The sequence below is a fragment of the Aulonocara stuartgranti genome, assembly GCF_965226115.1.
Source record: "Aulonocara stuartgranti genome assembly, chromosome: 12".
Taxonomy (NCBI): Eukaryota; Metazoa; Chordata; class Actinopteri; order Cichliformes; family Cichlidae; genus Aulonocara; species Aulonocara stuartgranti.
This window is the reverse complement of record NC_138948.1, coordinates 6,921,580-6,940,396: the sequence shown is the minus strand read 5'-3', so window position 1 is coordinate 6,940,396 and position 18,817 is coordinate 6,921,580. Positions and strand designations below refer to the sequence as shown.

Below are 18,817 nucleotides of genomic sequence, written 5' to 3'. Positions count from 1 at the left end.
AAGCAGTTTGAAATTATCTGAGCTGCACTGACATGGTGCACCATCCTGCTGGAAGCAGCTGTCAGAAGATGGGTACACTGTGGTCCCAGAGTGGTGGAAGTGGTCAGCAACAATACTCAGATAGCCTGTGGCATTTAAAGGATGCTCAGATGGTACTAAGGTGCCCAGAGTATGCCAAGAAAATATGCCCCTGCTCCATTACACAATTACTGAACTGTTAATATGAGTCGGGATGGATCCATGCTTCCATGTTGTTTACACCAAATTCTAAACCTAACGTCTGAATGTTACAAGAGAAACTGAGACTCATCAGACCAGCCAGAAGTTTTCCAGTCAGTTGTGAACTGTAGCCTCAGTTTCCTCTTCTTAGCTGGTTAGACTGGAACTCTGTGTCTGCCCATCTACTTCGAGTCCAACATGTTGTGCGTTCCAAGGTTCAGAGGTTGTAACAAGCGGTCATTTGAGTTGCTGTAGCCTTTCTGTCAACTCAAAAGCACTTGTTCATTCTCTTCTGCCCTCAGGCATCAACAAAGCATTTTCATCCAGAGGAATCCCGTTCACTAGATATTTTCTCTTATTCGGACCATCTTCTGTAAACCCTAGAGGTGACTATGCCCAGTTTCAACTTCAAGCGTAATTCAAGTAGCTGCCATGTGATTGGCTGATTAAACATTTGGGCAGGTGAACAAGTGTACCTAACAAAGTGGCTGGTGTGTAGAATTCCAATTAAATACGAACAACAAAATTGATACATAACAACTAAACTAAACATGCTTCTGGGAAGAAGCAACAGCCACTGCTGGACAGGAAAGTGTGTGTTGGGTCATTAAATGACTAGAAAATGAGAGCATCGATGCAAAACAATTAATTTGTATTTTTTTTTTAAATCACGAATAATTTGTTTTTTATAATTACGGGACACCACAACCATAACTTAAAATAACATTTAATGAACTGCCCAGCCCTTTTAAGGGCTACACACTACACACCGTGTGTCATGTTCAAAGATTAGGTTCAGACATATTACATACCTATTCCCTTCCCTCCATCTGTTATTATACACAGAAGTATTTAGTTACACAAATAATGAAACAATATGAGTTCAGTTTCCGTATTTAGTACTTTTAATTCCCTATGGTATCAAAACTTTCCACAACAACAATAGTACCTAGAATATATTTTGCATATGCACTGCCATATGATTGTTTTTTCCTACAGTATTTTTTTTTTTTTTTTTGCTTGCTGCTGCACTGCAGAATATCTTAGCTGGTGTAATCTGCCACCATAGTGCTGCAAAAAAAATGTCTTCTAGGGAAAAAAGGCTGTTTGTTCATATAAAGGTTAGTAAAGCACACACACTTCAAACCAATGCAATAAAACAGGACAAAATGGTCAATCGAGATGCAGTCTTAAAGGGTTTTCTGATCGGATATTTATTGCATAGCTTTGCAGAAGACAGGAATTTGATATTTGGTCATACCCGCAACTGTCATATGTGAAACCCTTAGTTTTTCTCTGTAAACTTCGACTCTCCGTCTTCAAAAAAGAAAAAAAAAGCGTGCAACTGCACTTTCCATAAACCGCAGATGTCTTCTTTTCATCTGTGGTTCAAATGGTTACACCACAGGACTCTGCTGACACCCCACGTTTCTCCGTGTTTCACCGTGAAACGAGCGAACTCGTCAAAAACGTTGCAACGTTTTTGCAAATATTGTTGCCTCTGACGTCCGTTTCTCGTGATGATCAGGAAACAAACAAAACACTTGGTGAGCTTAAACAGAGAGAGGGGGGGTGTACTTTGAGAGCTGTCATCCCCGAAAAGGCGCACACACACGCGCACCATCAGAGCGCGCACACGCTCAACACTGCTGGCCTGCAGACTCGCTCAGCTCTGCACTGCCTGGAAACCTGCCCTCCTCCTACATTTCAACTACACTACACTTTCTAGCAGACAGCTGTACCGCAAACATGCACAACTAAAATAATAAATACGTCAATTTTGACAGAGAAACAGCGACAGATACTCACTTCCCCAGCTCCTCGTACAGCTGATATTCATCTGTGAATCGCGTACAGGTTGTCGTGGCCATGTCTCTCCCCTGTCTCTCGCTTCTTCTTGTTAATGAACTCCGAAGATTCGCGGTTAGTTCGGGCTGAATGTGCGTAAAAAAAGTGCAGGTCCGCCCAACAGCGAGACGGCCGGTGGAGCGGAGAAGTGCCTTTTAGGAGGCGCCGAGTGACGGAGGGTTTGATATAAAGAGCCGAGGAAGCCTGGGTGGGTGTTCACTCTATCTCTCTTTCTCTCTCCCTCCCTCTCTCTGACAGCTACCGCGCTCTGCGCTCCTATAAACAAGCCAGTTGAGCTACGACATGCCACTTCCTTTTGCGATTTTCACAATAAAAGCTTTGACATTGTCTACGTTCAAAAAAGAAAAAGTTGCAACCTTTGGTTTTCTATTAAACGGCCATTTATTTAGCCTAAGCACTGCCTTAGCATTTTTTCCCTGACCAGCCAACTAAATGCATAAAGTTGGTTTTATATACATTTTTTAAACAAGATGCCAGTTCATGCAATGGTAAGAACAAACTGACTGGAGTATTTGCATGAGTTAAATGATATTATACTCAGCTATATTTCCATTAAAAATTATTTGAGAAAGAATGTTTCCAGGATTCAATTCAGTTCAATTCAGTTTTATTTATACAGCGCCAAATCACAACAACAATAGTCGCAAGGAGCTTTATATTGTAAGGTAGACCCTACAATAATACATACAGAGAAAAACCCAACAATCATATGACCCCTATGAGCAAGCACTTTGGCTACAGTGTCACAATGTTTTGTTTTGGGGTTTTTTTTGTCTCTGCTGCTGTTTGGAAGCAGTCTGGCAGAGATTTTAAATGTCCCATATTTGGGCACCAGTTTAGCTCACTGGTTGAGCAGGTACTCATATGTCCTATAGTTAAAACAAGGTTGAAGTTTGACCCCAGTTCTTTGCTGTGTCTCTTACTCTGTTCCCTGTCTAGTCTTCACTGCTAACCTGTCTATAAAGGGAAAAAATGCTCTACTGCTACTTCCTGTGTCCCTTCACCCTCAGAGGAGAACATTACATTTGGGTTTTCTGCACCTTATACACCTCATCATTCTGCTCTGCATAGACCTGTTGCATCCCATGCATCCAAAACAGGACCATAGGGCTCAGGTGGTTATGTCACCAGTACCACAGAAACAATTAAATTGTTTATGTTAATGCTGTTCATAATATTATTTATGAAGACCCTAAAATACTACAGTTCTTCCTGGTGTGCAGGAAGAACTCCCTTTTAACAGGAAGACTCCTTCGGACGGACCGAAGAGTCAGGAAGGGGTATCGTTTTGTGGTTGTGTCTGTTTGAGTAGGTATTTTTCCAACATACTCCCATGCAGTTCTCTGAAAACACAACAGTGTGTAGTGGTGTTTGTAGTCTGAATACTTATTTGTTGAAAGGTGGAACCAGAGCAGGGAGAGGAATCAGGTTTTCCCCCATTCCAGAGTCCTCCGTGATTGGAAGAAACATGAAAAAACATCAAAGATAGACAAAAAAAATACAGTAATCCATTGTTTTAACAATCAGTTTCTGTGGCTGATGGACCAACAACAGAACAAGAGAGACAGCAAGACCAGTTGTACCATATACTTTGGACACAGCCTCCATCTGGCAACAAATGCTCTCTGCAGGCGATCAAACTATCCTTAGCTGTCTGTCAATATAATGCCAACAGAGAACCGTGTTCAGCACCCATATATGTAACCAGCTGAGGGCGAGGGGGGAAAGAATATAAAGTAGAATAGCAAAGAGACAGGAAAGAAAAATTAAAGGATGTTTTACACTAACCTGGTTCACCTCTAATAAGGTTATATAGAAAAAAAAAGGTCTAATCTTAAAAATAGAGACGGTCTGTCTTTTTCCCGAGCCCAAACTGGGAGCTGGATCCAGAGGAGAGGTGAAGGCTCTGTCTTCTGTTCTATTTTTGGAAACTCTAGGAGCCACATGTAAGTCTGCAGTGCAAGAGCAAAGAGCACTGTTAGGATAAATTGGCACGATGTGGAAAAAAAGGATTTAAAAGGGAGAAAATGAAGAGAAGCTAATATTGGGAGAACCATGACTTCTCTTTCCAGTGTTTGTTAGCACTCTTTCAGCAGCATTTTCAATCAGCTAAAAGCTTTTTAGAAGTTAACATATTTTTTGATTCCTACACATTTTCCAAGCTGATGATTCCTATTGGTATATTACCACAAGTGGAAGATTCCAGTCGGTGGAAAAGCACAAATGGAAAGTATCACTAGCAAACAGCCATTGTTTCCATGAAATGGATTGTATGCTGAAATTATTTTTTTTCATGTTATTTTACAGTCTTATGAGAATAAAAGCATTTTAGCTATTTGAAAAAGAAGAGTGCCCAGAGTTATTTGATTTTTAAACATTGCTACTGACTATTGACTGGTTCACCTAAAATATTAAAGCTCACCCGAAAAGTGGGATAAGCCTGGCTAAGGGCTAGGCTATATAACCACATGGACCCTTTTCCAGCAGGAAGAACTGATCAGAAATTCATTACTTACAAAAAATAATTTTGAGGCTTTTTGAAAAAATGTGCATTATAGTGAGAAAATAAGAGAAAATGCAAATTTGCCTTTAGAAAATAATACCATTATATAATATGATAAAAGTTGTAATACCATAACGTTATCGTCACTGTTTCCTTTTTTTTTTTTTTACTGAAAATCAGAAAAGAGTACTGACTATATATTTTGATACTAAGTCCTGACAGCAAAGATTATCTTGGGGTTGTAATGCTCCTGGTGGTTAAAATCAGCAATACAGCTATATTCTCTCTGCATGCATTTAAGTGTGTATTTGGAGCAATTTGAATATGTGATGTTCAATCTTTGAAATACTTGAAGATGATGCACAGCCTACATTTCCTCATTCTTTATCTAAAAAAAATAAGTTAGAAATTTTGTATTTGGTATTATTTTGTATTGTCATTCATTAATATTTGGAGGCGCTCAGTATAGTCTCTATATCGACGTGTGTGCATAAACCACTCCTCTCACCATCGCTTTGGTCATGCCACCACATCAGGACTATTTTTTAGCTGCATGCAAAGTGACAGAAAACAGAGCTGGGCAGCATATAATTTATCCTTAAATCTAATAATTTTATTCATGCACCTTTGTGAAGATTAGTAATTAAATGTCATAGTTCACCTATCTTATCCAAATGAGTGCATCCGTCTTTATTTTCGTCTAAGAAACGATGTTGGATTCTATTATGAAAACAGCAATAATGAATTTCCGGTCTCGTGCTGATCAGCTCGGCTAAATTGACGCAGTCAACTTGAGTTGGTTCGCGGCTTCCTGAGCGGCAGCGGAGCTTCGACTCTTTGTCGCTCTCTGGTGGACAAACAGTCCAACGGCAAGCGCGACAACGTAATCGAACACACCTCCCGCCAGCTTGGTGCGTATTTCCAAATAGGGGCAAATATGAGAGAGCTTGTTTCTGTTGTCAAAACGTGCCGCTATGTGTGCAGTAAATAAAAGTTTTCTCTTCAAGTTTGAGGAAGAGTTACATCAGCATCTTCGTGACTTCCTCAAAACAACAAATATGTGTCAAGTAATGGACACAGCTGTGCAGGAAATATAATAAAAACTCATTAAGTATGAAAAAGTGCAAAACTGTATTTAGTACTGGCTACTTTAATGTTAAGCGTATGTAAAAGTACTTTTACTAAAGTGTTCTACCTCAGTATATATTTTATAGCTTATTTCTAAAGCGCAGTTTTGGCACTTTAACTTAGGTAAAGGATCTGAATACCTTCTTTACCACATTGTTTTTATTTTAAATTTTGTTTATTTTACTTATTTGTGAGGATTCAGATTATCCACAGCTTTTGTCCCTCATCACCGTCTGGACTCTCCCAAGAAGTCAAGTTTCATTTCAGATAGTGTTGGACAATGACTGGTTGCAGTTTAACCTCTACTCCTGAGGTCCACATCCTCTTTAGTGAAAATGGTTTCACTGATCTGAGCTCTACCCAAAATGCGTGAAAAGCCTACACACTGCCAATAAAAACTACAGACATCAACTCAGCAGTTAGCAGATTTCTTGGAAGGACACGCGGACTAATAATGAATGTTGAATGTTCTATCTGCGTCTTTTCTTAATGAGCTGGACTCAAGACCTGGACAGAGGACATTGTGAAATTGGCCGGCAAAGCCTGAAATGGGCTAGAACAGAAACAAATACTCTTCAGAGAAATGCACACAAAAAAATAACTGATTAATCGTGAGAATCTGGGAGGATAAGAAGGTAACAAGATCTAAAAATAAAAGCTGTGAGATCAGAGACACGAGGACTAAGAATGAGACAGAGTTTGATGCAGGCCCAGATGGCTGCTGGTAATCAGATTACCTCTGAAAGAAACCATTCGCTGCAGGACAAATATTATTACAGCACTGACCTTTTAAACTCTGTCGTTATGAGATCAAATCTTCATAGGTTATTTAAAAATAAGCACCTTTCTACTTAAGCACTTCTGTCAATAAAACCTTTCCTCACAAGAAGAGATTACAAGAGGTGTTGGTCTGAAATAAGTAATCTCAGATATTTCAAAGAATGACTCGTGGACGAGGTAAATTTACAGTTCCCAAAATATACGAAGACAATACCTTCAGTAATTCTATGACACTGTGTAGTTTCACCCAAATCACAAGGTTTATATTTGCTGTTTTCTGAGAAAACTCCGTTGTTCTCGTATTCTTTGCAGTAGCACCACCATGGTTTGTTGGTCCAATGCACTTTATGAAAGAAACCTGAAACTTTTTTTTTTTTTACACATTTTCTGTTGAGAGCCAATGAGCAATTGTTGGCATTTAGCTCAAAGCACCCAGGGCTCAACTACAACCTCACAGAGTGAGTCAAACTACACGTGCCCCCCGCAGCCCCTCGCCCATGCTTCAGCAACATGCTTGAGTGTTGCTTGTAGCAACATAATTGCTGTGAATTAATGTTATCAGCCACGTGGACTCATTAGACAGTTGCCCCTTTGGCCACAAATGAATCTGCTGCTGCAAGATGACACCTGAAACTTCCCTTCTTGACTGAGTTCATTTATTTATTGGACATATTTCTCACACAGAAACACATTCTGGGCATCGCACACACACTGAGACACACGTACACAAAAATCTCAGGCAAAGATTAGAGACTTTCCACGATAGAGGAATAAATGAACAGTCCATTCAAAACAAAAGAAGTCACACAAACATAAATAATATCACAGCAGTCCTTCAACAGATCAAATATTGCATCATTTGAAATGTCTCCATGCATTCCTTATATATCTGACTATAGACTTTCCTCATTACTCGATTACATTACTGTATGAGAGCTTTGATCCTCCTGTGGTTGTTGTTTGAGGTGGATACTCTGTGGTTTCGTCTTGTGTTAAAGACGTTGTATCCACATCTGTAAATATGTGTGTGTGTCACTGCAGCAGGCGGACAGAGTTGACATGGAGATGGTAGAGGAAGTCTGCGTAGGACGCGCCTCCATTGGGGCTCTTGTCTTCCACAAGGTGGCGCTGCAGGGCCTCCTCGCAACTGTCGCCCTGCTTTACCACCCACAGCTGAAAAAGAACGATACGCAGGAGGTTACGCTTTCGAAAGCGTCTCCGGTCTTAAGTCGTGCTAATCTGTACACAGCTGCATTACATATACACACCAAGACTCAAAACACGAGTTTCTGCAGCTAACCCCGTCTGTGTCTATGACCTGAAATCACAGGGTGCTGCTGTGAAGAAGGCATCGGGCTCTGCAGGGAAACTTTCTTGCAAGATTTCAGCTTGCAGCTGATACATAACTCACCTTCTCCAGAGGAGTTTATGTTCCAGATAATAAATAAGCCTCTACAAAACTGTTGCCTGACTGATTCTGTACAAAACAGCATCACCATTCCTGAAAGAAGCAGTGTATCTCAGCGTGCAGGTTTATAGCTCAAATGAGAGCTGGGAACAGATGTGGACTGAACTCGCTGAGATGACAGCAGATGTGTAACATAAGGTCATCATACTGGGGTGATGCTGTCTAAACAAATAAACTCAGCCTTCAGCTGCAGTTGACACAGCCGCTCACCTTGCGGGTGCACGATGCCCCTGAGTTCAGTGTGTTGATCAGGGATCGGATACTGATGGACAGATGGTTTTCCAGAACTGGCAGCTTGGTCTGGAGGAAAAAATGGAACAAAAATTAAAAAGAAACACCTGAAAAATATTTTTTTTTAAAAAGAACTTCTCATTCCACATAAACTGCTTTGTGGATGACATTTTCATAGGTGTGTTTTTATAGCACTTTGTTACAAACAAAAGCAATCATCACTTTATGTACTTGCATTTTCTTTTTTTACTAAAAGAGCTGAGATTTAACAGTTTTATGGGCTTTTGTGTTTTGTTTTTTTACTCTGGCCACTTTTGACTAACATCTACTGACTCAACAGAGTAGGACAGTTAAACTCCCTCCCCCACACACACATATTAAAATGATTACAGAATGATGGCCTTACTGTTTGTTAATTCAGTCATGCAAACTATGACCAAAAGGCTCACTAACACTGATGGTGAGCTAGTGCACCTCTAAATAAACAAGCAGGACTGTCAGAAACAGTGCTCGCAGCATCAGTGGTCTATCTTACTCCTAACATCCAACATGACACTGCTGAATCCTCCCTCAAGGTCCTGGAGTGCATCTGTGGCCACTAAGTTTTATAGAGTGAAGCAGCTGCACCTTGGTGTGGACGACGCTCATGCTTCAGGATTTCCTCCAGAAGAAACGAGCTCGCAGGATCAGGAAACTTAGGTGGTTCTTTGGTGGAGTCCAGACAAGTTCAATTATCAGAAAAGACGCTAAATCATACATTTAACGTTACAGCTGGGCCCTTCTGTGTGGAGTTTTTTCGACTTGCTTTCTCTGTCATGTGATTCGATAACTCTGAATTGACGGGAAAGTATACGTTTAAAGAGACTGAGCTCATGGCTCATTGTTAGTCAGTGGTGATAGTCTCGGTTGTTATGCAGCTGTACTGTTTAAAAGACTGTGAAACCTGCAGTCAGCTGAGACTGAAGAAGTCACTCGGATGAGTGAAAGAGCTGCAGATAAACAGAATCAACTTTCCTGGGTTTTACTCGGATTATTGAGCGTGCATCCCAACCCAGATGATTATGCTGTGAGCTCTGGTTAGACAAGCATTCATGTTACACTGAATGGCATTTGTTTCTGGAGTAATCTCTGATGATCAGACGCGCTTCCAGTTTAAGTGCATTTAGTTTATTTTTTAACACGATGGCTGCTTTGCTTTAATGGCCTCCATGGTCACAATGGGCTAAAAAATCTCTGCTTTATGTGCTGCTCCACCAGTAAGTGACCACACGGTGTGCATCTCTATTCATCTTCTCTGCGCTCTTATAACAGATACCCCATTCTTCACTCTCTGTGAGGTGGTTGCAGGATTAGAAAGCTGCATGCTCAGAGGTTTTTGACTTGTGATCACCTCCATGGGAGAAATATTGCCCGACTATAAAACTAGCTGAAATGTTGACGGTAATTTTAGTGTCCAGGGGGGCAGCAGAGCGAGGGTTCAGCGGTCAGAATGAAATAAAACAGTGAAGATGTAAAACTGAAAAAGCATTGCCTCTGCAGCAACCTCCCTTGATACATTTAATTTCACTCAAATAAGCAGCCAGCTTCAGTCCCTTTAGTTCATGTTTGCCTGTTTATGCACGACGACTGCAGCGCTTTAGTCTCTGCTGTAACTGCAGAAAATAAATCATTCATCCGATTCATGTGGTGTTGATGTGGGAAGCGACTGTACGGTGTGCCTCTTATCTTTTATCTCCATGCCCTCATAAATGCATAGTGTTTTCTGTGTATATGTTATTGTAATGAAGTTGTTTTTGAAAATGTAATGTTATTAAATATGACTCATTTTAATGAGTACATCAAAAATGAGAGCAGAAATTACATTATGGTAGACCTCTGTGACCCTTTCCATCAAAATAACAAAGCTCTGCTCTGTAAATCAGTTATTATAGTGATCACAGTTTATTTACAATAAAGTAATAACTATATTTATCATCATAAAGAAAGAAAATTTAAATGCCACTAAAATCTGACATAATCTCTTCTATGCATCCATATCTTTCCTCAATCCTCACCTCTCCAGAGGGCAGGGATGAAAAACAGCTGGTGTTGAAGAGCTCAACCAGTGTGCATGCTGGGACTTGGGTGCCCACCCATAGCAGCAGCGTGAGGGGTGTATGAACCAAATAAAGACCTCTGGGCTCCAGGCTAGCTGCAGAGCAGCGCAGTGCCTCCTCTGGTTTTGGAAGGTTGGAGCTGTCAGTTGATAAAGGCTGCAGGTGACGGAGGAGTGAAAAGCTGAATTTAGTAAAAGTCTTCAAAGCTCAAAATGGCAGAAGTGGAACTGTCCAATGGTGCAAAGGCTAAGCTAATGGTGACTATTTAAAGGAGCAATCACTTACTAAATACATAGCGTTGCTATTTTAAATTCTAACCATTTCTCTCTGCTTCATCCAAATGAGCATCTGACACTATTTTGAAGTTACTTTATCACAACTTTATCCTGACATATTAGCGTCACTCTGATCAAGAACACCTTTATTTAACAGAATAAAGACATGTAAGACAAACTCCCATGTGTTGATGGCACTGACCAGAGGCAGCAGCAGAGGGTAGAAGTGTGTGGCAGTGCTGCAGGTGTCCATGCGCAGCACCTGGCAGCGCTGCTGCAGGCGCTGATGGATGGAGCTCCTCAAGCCTGGCAGCAGCACTTCACTCTTCCTCAGGCTGTTGATGTAAACAGGAAGAGCTCGCAGATACTGAGGAAGAACCAGCTACAGGACGCACACAGTGCAGTACGTATGGTCAGCAAGATTCAAAACAATTCAACTATGTGCAATATAATAAAACCATAAAAAGCGGGACATGTGTACGCAATGTTCTCACCTGCCCCGCGGACACTGAAGCAGAGCAGCAGTGTTTTCGATAGGACGCCAGCGCTTCCGTAACCTCCGTCTGCAGCTCCTCCCTCAGCTCCTGCAGGGGGCGCTCCTGTACTGCACAGTACACTGACCAGACAGAACGAAGGCATCATTTGAATATCATTTGGTAGCTTCAGATGTTAATATTTATGAGGATGTTGGTGCCTTTATTAAAAGAAGAGAAGACAACATCAATACCTCAGAATCTTTACATCAAGCTTCATTCAGACCTCAGTGTAAATGCCATCACTTTACAGGGGCGAGTGAATAATTTTACCAAGATGCCACATGAGAGACTGTAAAGCTGCATCTATAAGCTTTTAAAGAGATAAACTTACTATTGCACAGACTTACAAAAACCCCAAATAAAACTGGTAAACAGATGATTAATAGCACGAGATAGGTGGTTTTAATGACGTCATATTTTTATTAATAATAATATTAAAAAATATTACAGATTATTGAGCGCAGATAATTGTATATTGATTAATTTCAGGTTTTCATGCAATTTTCATTATGTTTAGGATTGACTCACCTAAATATTTTAGTATTTGAATATTTGTTCACTTTAAGGATTTAGTTATTTATTCGTCTTAAAAAGCAGAAAGCTGTTTAATCTGACTTTCGTTTCCTTGGTGTTGCTCTCTGCTCCTGTTCTGTTTATCGAGTGACAGAAGGCTGCTGCTCTCTGAGTCTTCATATTACATGAAAGTAGAGCAGAAATCCCAGCAGGACTCCTTCCTTTAACTTGTGTGTAGGCAGATTTTGTCACACAATATAATTTATATTGTTATAAAGTTAGAAAAGATCAAAGACAGCTCTAACAGTCTACCCGTGAACAGTGCAAACTCCTTACTCTTCTTGCAGTAGAAGGTGAGTAGTGTTTGAGCCTGGTAGTGACGAAAGGTGTCCTGTAGCTGACGTGAGCACCGCAGGGTCAGAGTGTGAACCCTGGTCCTCCGGTCTCCTGTCTGGAGGGTGTAAGATAAAACAACCTGACACACAGGACAAAAGGGAAAAAAACAGGTTTAGTGTACAGCTAACATGTAAACTGGTTCCCAGTATGTGCAGTTACCGTTTCATCGATACATCGATATCACCTTATTTGTAAACTACATCAGCAAAAAAGCTTTAAAATTGTCACTATAATGGATTTAAATGACAGACCCACCTGTATGGCTACGCCCCTCGTCTCATCCAGAGCTCTGGTGTGTGCGAGCTCCACAGCCAGTGTGGTCCACGTGTCGAGGGTGGCCAAAGTGACACGTCCAGGGTTAGAACCAGGAACAAACAGCCCGTAACAGCCGGACACGCGTAAATCTAGTGAGACGCGTACAAGTAATGGAAGCATTTCTGCAGAGCACTCCCTGCAAAATCTTAACTAAGAAATAAATCTCACCTTTGCTGACAAATATCCTGAGCTCAGCCTTGTAGCCTGTGTGCGTCTCTACAGTCCTCTTTAGATCAGTGCTGAAACGCTCTCTGTCCAATTCTCCCTGTGGAGCATATAAAAAAATACCAGTTTACAACCAGACCTCACAAAACATTTTCCAAATCGTCATTATACAGATACAGATAAAAGACCTCCTGCAGTACTGATAAATCTGATGGCCTCTTTAATTTTCTCTGGATGCCTTTTTTCTAGTTCCATCTGCTTGTCTGCTGATGTAAGGATCTAGAACTCGTTTTTATTCTTGGTTTAAAAAGCACAATTTGTCACATGTATTTACACACATTTTAAACAAGATTTGTAATAGTGAAGCAGAATGTAATTTGTCACCCCATTAGGATAACTAACTGCAGGCTGTAGGCTTTAAATTGAGCTGGACTTTAGTGTAGTGTCATTTTTGTTACTGTGTCTCCCATGTGGCAACCTTCATGGTTATAAATATGCCATGTTTGATGTTGCGGTGTTTACAACCATCACTTAATTCAGTATTATTCAACGTCCAGGATTTTAACCATTTCATTTGTGGAATTCTCAGTAAAACAGTAGGAAAAGCTGCTGATTTACCTGGAGGTGGCTGTAAGTGTGCAGAGCTCCACCTGTCAAATATGGAATGTTGCCTGGCCAAGCCCCACCCACATCTTGGTGAGAGAGGACAAACAGATGAACACCACATCCCTGATGGACGCACTCCTTGACCACTGACACGGCCTGTTCTGATGGCTGAAAGATGGACTGTGGGAGGGGGAGGAGAAAGAAATTTACATATGGTGAGGGGTCATTCACCAAGGATGAGTTCAACGGTTACATTGCGACCCTAGTACCCACAGATGTTTACACCTTATGGCATTGAGATAGTCTACCTTTGGTTTGTTGGTGCCAAAGAAGCCTGAGCTTGTATGTCCAGTCTCTATCAGAGAGGTAGTATGGAAGATCAGCAGCTTGCCAGGACAACCCAGACCCTAGTTTGTAATACAGTCAATTATGATTTTATCAATATTTAATGCAGCCACATCGCACAAAGAAAAACCTTTAATTGTGACATTTAGCCTAATGAAGTTTAGTGCAGTTATGCCAAACCTGTAGTACAGCAAGTCCTGCTTTGACAGGCAGCTCCATGGGAACTCCACCGGAGTCAGTTCCTTCTGTGTTGAACTGAGGAACGAGTTGTAACACGCTGCATGAAGAACAGAGACAAACAGATTGTGAAACTCATAAAAGACATCAAGACAAGACTATACTTACATCAGAGTTTAAAAACAGTGGCACCTGCAAGTGCTCTGCAAGTGCTACCAATCAGCCTCCTAGCACTTATGGTATCAATTTGAAATTCCTGGGTGACTTTCTAAGTAAGTGCATTAACAAACTTGAATGTAAATGACACCTAACCGCCTGCCTGCCAGGGTTTTGTGGTAATTAGCATACTAGCATTGTTTTCCTAAAAACATGTCTACCATGGGTTAGGGTTATTAGGGTAATAGGGCTATTATCTACCTTTTTAAGCCATAAAAACAGCTCATGAGTTTAATTTTTGTAAACGAGGAAAGGTGAGAAATAAAATGGCAATAAGACAGAGTTCACCTGTTTGTGATGGGTCAAGTTAATTGCTGCATTATCAGAAACAGCCTGCATGTAAATGCCAGCTTGACCCCACATGGTCGCACACCTGGTACCTGTGTTTGAAGCAATCATTTCAAAGGCAACACGATTGCAGGTTTATTGCATACATTTGCAATTATTTTGCCTGTTCTATAGTCTCCAGCCAGCGTTTTCACTATAGTGACTGCAGCATTTGTGGCACCACAGTGGTCAAGGCCACTGAATGAGATCAGGGGAGTAACCATGACAAATGTGCCAAATTCCACAGCTTTTTATCAACATGGACCTCAAACGTTGTGGTTGCCTGTGCTGATTGCCTGCTTTGCTACCAATAAAAGATAAAATATTACTTGAAAGAGTGAAACATGAAACACTGACATGAACAAAGTAGCACCACTGCATCAGTTCGTCATACAGACTCGGCAAAATACATCTGAAAAAACTGTTAGCATCTCTGTTACCTGTCGATGCTGCTGATACAGTCTTTGAGGGGCACCAGAAGTCCTTCCCTCACAGGAAGCTGCAGGTCTTCTGTCTCTGTGATGACCAGCATGTGTGGGCGGGACAGTTCAGGAGTGAGGTCGTAGAGGTGGATCCTGCTGTCATACGTCATCAAACCAACACGGACATCTAAAGCATCACCATCCTCCCTAAACACACAGGATGAAACCTTAAAGACAAACCAGGATTTATCAAAATTGCACAGGAATATTACTGAACACTGTTTTACCTGTTCATAGAGTTAAGCAGCATTTGTATTTGTTGTGTTACAAATTCCAAGTGTCCTCCTCTCAGTGCTGAGACAGACACATCTATGGCTAGAAGGAGTGCAGCAGCTTCCCCCTGAAACAATATGACAAGCGTGTCACAGTTGTACTTAAATTTCACAAAGCCTGTTTTCAAGAGCAGCTAATGATCATCAACGTGCAAACAAAACTGTAAATGGGTAACCTTCTGAGAATTGAGGATTTCATATGACCCCGTGCTGAGTTCAGGCCTCTTCTCCTTATCAAGCCGAACCCCATTCACACCATTGGTAGGCTGGTAGTGCTGCCATGGTACTGAAACACAAGAGAAGCCAGACAAACTGCAGCTACACAAAAAGCAACAAAATACAACAAACTACACTCAGTTTGTCCACAGCAGTTCAATACACTGAAATGGCTTTTAAACTTCTTACTTGTCTTCATTCCACCAATATTTTAAGTATTTTTACTCAAACAAGTACGTTCCATAAATCCATAAAGTCTTCAGGTCAAAAAGACACAAAATATTTTTCTGTTAATAAACAGTACAGTGTAGAAAAAGTTGCTAAAAAACAAACTATTGAAGGAAACAAAAGACAGTACAAATTTAATTTAATTTAAAGTGAAAGCAAGGAGTTAAAGGTCCAGAGCCTTGGGACAATGACTACAAATGTTCTGCCTCCTTTATTATTGAGCTTGACCCCTGGAATACACGACTGCCCTTAGTGTTTGTACAGACCACATAACTACTGCATAGATGAAGTTTAGTGTATTTGAATTTAATCAAATATAGTTTTTTTTTGTATTTTTGGTATTTGTGAGTTTACCTTCTCTCTGTTAAATCTTACCTTCACTGAGTTTGCCACAGAAGGGGCAGTAAAACCTTTGACCACAATCCTGCCAGCCCATCGCTGGACACATGGAAGCTCCACACCCCCCACAGCCCACAACACACTCTGTCTCTTTGCACAGTGGGAGAGGCTTCTAGAGGCAACAAACAAACACATTTAATGCATCTAATATCTAAATGCCATATTAGTTAATTATAGCAACAGTATTGTAGCTTCATCTCCATTTTTAACAGAATATGAAGCAAACTGAGCAGCGAGAAACTAACCTCTTCAGCACTTTGTTTTACCAGAGGGGTGATCAGAGCGCCCAGCGGCAGACAGCTAAGCAGAGCGGCCTGACCCTCACAGGGCACACAGTACGAAGTGGAGCGGATGGCAAAAGGACTTGCATTACCTACAACAGAGATAAGCACACAGAGGATCAAAGATGGGATGCAGGTTTTAAGTAATGGTGATGCACTGGTGAATATGCCATCTGCAACCAGAGTGCTGGATAAAATAAATTTAGGAATACAGACAGTTTTGTGTGTGTTCACCTCTGTCCTCTACGATACAGGAAGTAGTTGCCAATGGAGGAAGACTGGAAAAAGGCTCAGAGGTAAAAACCTTCCCCTCCCACTCAGCCTTGTCTTCCGTCATCACCTTCACCTAAGGCCAAGAGAGAAACAAGAGGTGGAAGCAAGAATATGTTAACATTTCAGAGGAAAGACATATACGTGTAAATGCATGGAATTAAGGATAAATACTAAGCTGCAAAAGAAACAAGCAGAAATAGTTAACGATACTTTACATTAATGGAAATTAGACATATTAGGGAGAGAACATGCATCGTCCTTCAGACTAAAAGCCTGAGAGAAGTTGAAGAGAAAATTGTTCTTCACTTTAAAGGAGCAGACAGGAGTTAGTTAGGAAAAGACAGAAAGGTAAGAGGATAAAAGAACTTACAGCGCTAGGCAGTAGCTCTGGGTCCAGACCATAACGAGATTCAGAGTTAAGAGACTGCAGAGAGGAAAGGTAAAAGCTCATTCTCAGAGCTAAGATGACACACAGGTGATAACAGAGTCAACACGAGCTGATGTTCAACCTAGTTTCTGATTCTAAAGAATAAAGGTTCCTCAGTTTTACAGCAGAGTAAACACACGTGAAGAAGTTAGCTTATAATGTTAGAAACTTATAAACAACTTCCTTAAATTTATGGGGTTCTAAAGACTAAGAAATTATTTTGCTATAAATTATTAGAATTATATATATGCATATTTAATATTAGATGTTTCCTCACCTGAGGTGTGAAGCTTTTGACCTGTGCAGCTGCAGTGGGAACAAACTGGTTTATGTTTTCTGGGGAGAAAGGGGAGATCCAGAATAGTAATAAGTGGTCTATTTTTATTCACACTACAGCACATGACATCTGATTAATATTAATGAACTCACCTCCAGAGTGTGCTGGAAGTGTCCACTGAGGCTGCTGTTCGATGGGAGATGTGGGCGAGGCATGATTGTGAGTAAATACTGCAGATGATCTGGCATTTGCTCCCTCAAATCCAGGCTGAGGTATACACTGTAGACTCTCGTTTTCATATAAAGGAGGCCTAATGGGCAAATGATTTTGATGTGGTGACTGAGGTCCATTTACTGAATCCTGCTGTGTGTAGGGATGCTGGAAATGTTGAGCTACAGCTTGGTAAGGGTTGTGAGGGGAATGAAGTGATGTCCATTGGGTGTCACAAGGACGAATGTCTTCATTCATGTTACCTCCTTGGCTTGCAGCTGGAATCGTGGCTGAAACATCAGGAATGACTGGCTGCACACTGTGGTCGGTGTTATTAACATGTAACAAGCTGTTATGAGGATTGTTGTTATTGGGTGAAAATACAGTGAAGTCTCTCTGGAAGCTGGAGCTGGACATCTGGAGGTGGTTGTAGCAAGGAGTGTAATCAGAAGGAGACCTCAGGTTGAGATGCTGAAAGCTGGGCAGAGGGTCAAAGAGGTGTCTTGGAGGTGAAGCTGTGGACCAGTCCTTCTGACCCGCCCACGGCTGGCAGGGTGTCTGGCTCTGATTGGCTGAGGGGACGTCCATCATGCTCCATAACCATCACTGATAGGTGTATTTCGTTTTGGAGGCGTCACCTAAAGAGAAAACAGAAAAATATATCAGGAGGGTTGTAATGTGATCCTGCGCTCTCCACTGACACAGGTTAGATTTTGGAATACGTTGCATTTTCAAAAACACAGATTTTTCGCTATGAGTTCAGTTTCTATGATTTTTAAGCAAATTTTAGCAGAAACTGTCGAGTCTACATAACCGCTAGCTGTCCTTCGGATAGCACCGGATCTAAATGATCATGAAACAGATCAGTAACAGTACACATAAGCAAACACGATGAGATAAAACACCAATGACTCTAGAAACAAATTCATATTCGGTTATAAAAGACTTAATACCCTCGGACATCAAAGGAAACGGCGGGCTCCGCATGCAGCACTTGAACATTTGCGTCCTCATTTTCGCCTCCCCTACACCGGAAGCGAAATGCTTTACGTTATATTAAAATGTAGAAGAATGCACGAATGCAATAATAGTAGTTTTGTAAGCGTTTGATAGTAGCTCCAGCATCCCCGGTTCCCGTTATACACCTGAGACTCACTGCAATGGAAGCGTCATCACGCTGGAAAGTCTCACGTTTCCGTTTGTCCTTTCACAGTAAAAGCCTCCAAAACGTACATATTTAATTCGGTTACTAATTTGGAGTTATATAATGGGACTAGATGAAAATGTTTTCTATACTATATCATCTGTGCTGAATTTCAGATTATTGCACATTTATTTAAATAATTTAAAAGTAGCTGCTAATTCTTTCCAGCTGAAGATGCCCAGAAAACCTGAAAAGTAACTAAATACATATATGGTAAATGAAATAAGGTCAGCCAACAAGAAGCTACAATACTAAACACGTGCTTAAATGAGTGTCAGATTGGCGACCTACTAAGGGTGTACCATGCCTCTCTGTTACTGTTAAGAATGAACAGTGCAGTTCTGTCACCAAGTACTTTCTTTTTGAGAAATTAAGATACTGTT

At 41.0% G+C, this 18,817-nt stretch overlaps 2 protein-coding genes across 22 annotated transcripts in view; both read right to left on the bottom strand.

Moving 5' to 3' along the window:
• camk2b1 (calcium/calmodulin-dependent protein kinase (CaM kinase) II beta 1) overlaps positions 1 to 2,338 on the bottom strand; it is an 82,215-nt gene extending 79,877 nt beyond the window's left edge. For all 21 annotated transcript variants that reach the window (XM_082555489.1, XM_082555501.1, XM_082555495.1 and 18 more), the window contains exon 1: positions 2,029 to 2,338. In XM_082555489.1, the coding sequence (XP_082411615.1) occupies positions 2,029 to 2,090 (62 nt within the window). In that variant the 5' untranslated portion in view covers positions 2,091 to 2,338. The remainder of the gene's footprint in view (positions 1 to 2,028) is intronic.
• Positions 2,339 to 7,138: 4,800 nt separating this feature from the next.
• On the bottom strand, positions 7,139 to 18,415 carry LOC309718299 (protein transport protein Sec24C). Its single transcript, XM_082553387.1, has 21 exons — positions 18,184 to 18,415; positions 17,173 to 17,868; positions 17,021 to 17,079; positions 16,687 to 16,740; positions 16,278 to 16,389; positions 16,008 to 16,135; positions 15,739 to 15,874; positions 15,096 to 15,205; positions 14,875 to 14,987; positions 14,606 to 14,794; positions 13,626 to 13,722; positions 13,409 to 13,507; positions 13,113 to 13,280; positions 12,498 to 12,594; positions 12,270 to 12,418; positions 11,955 to 12,093; positions 11,064 to 11,185; positions 10,772 to 10,951; positions 10,253 to 10,450; positions 8,178 to 8,267; positions 7,139 to 7,672 (listed from the first exon to the last, which is right to left on the bottom strand). The coding sequence occupies exons 2-21, from the start codon at positions 17,819 to 17,821 to the stop codon at positions 7,532 to 7,534; spliced, it is 3,030 nt and encodes a 1,009-aa protein (XP_082409513.1). The 5' UTR covers positions 17,822 to 17,868; positions 18,184 to 18,415; the 3' UTR covers positions 7,139 to 7,531.
• Positions 18,416 to 18,817: the final 402 nt, after the last annotated feature.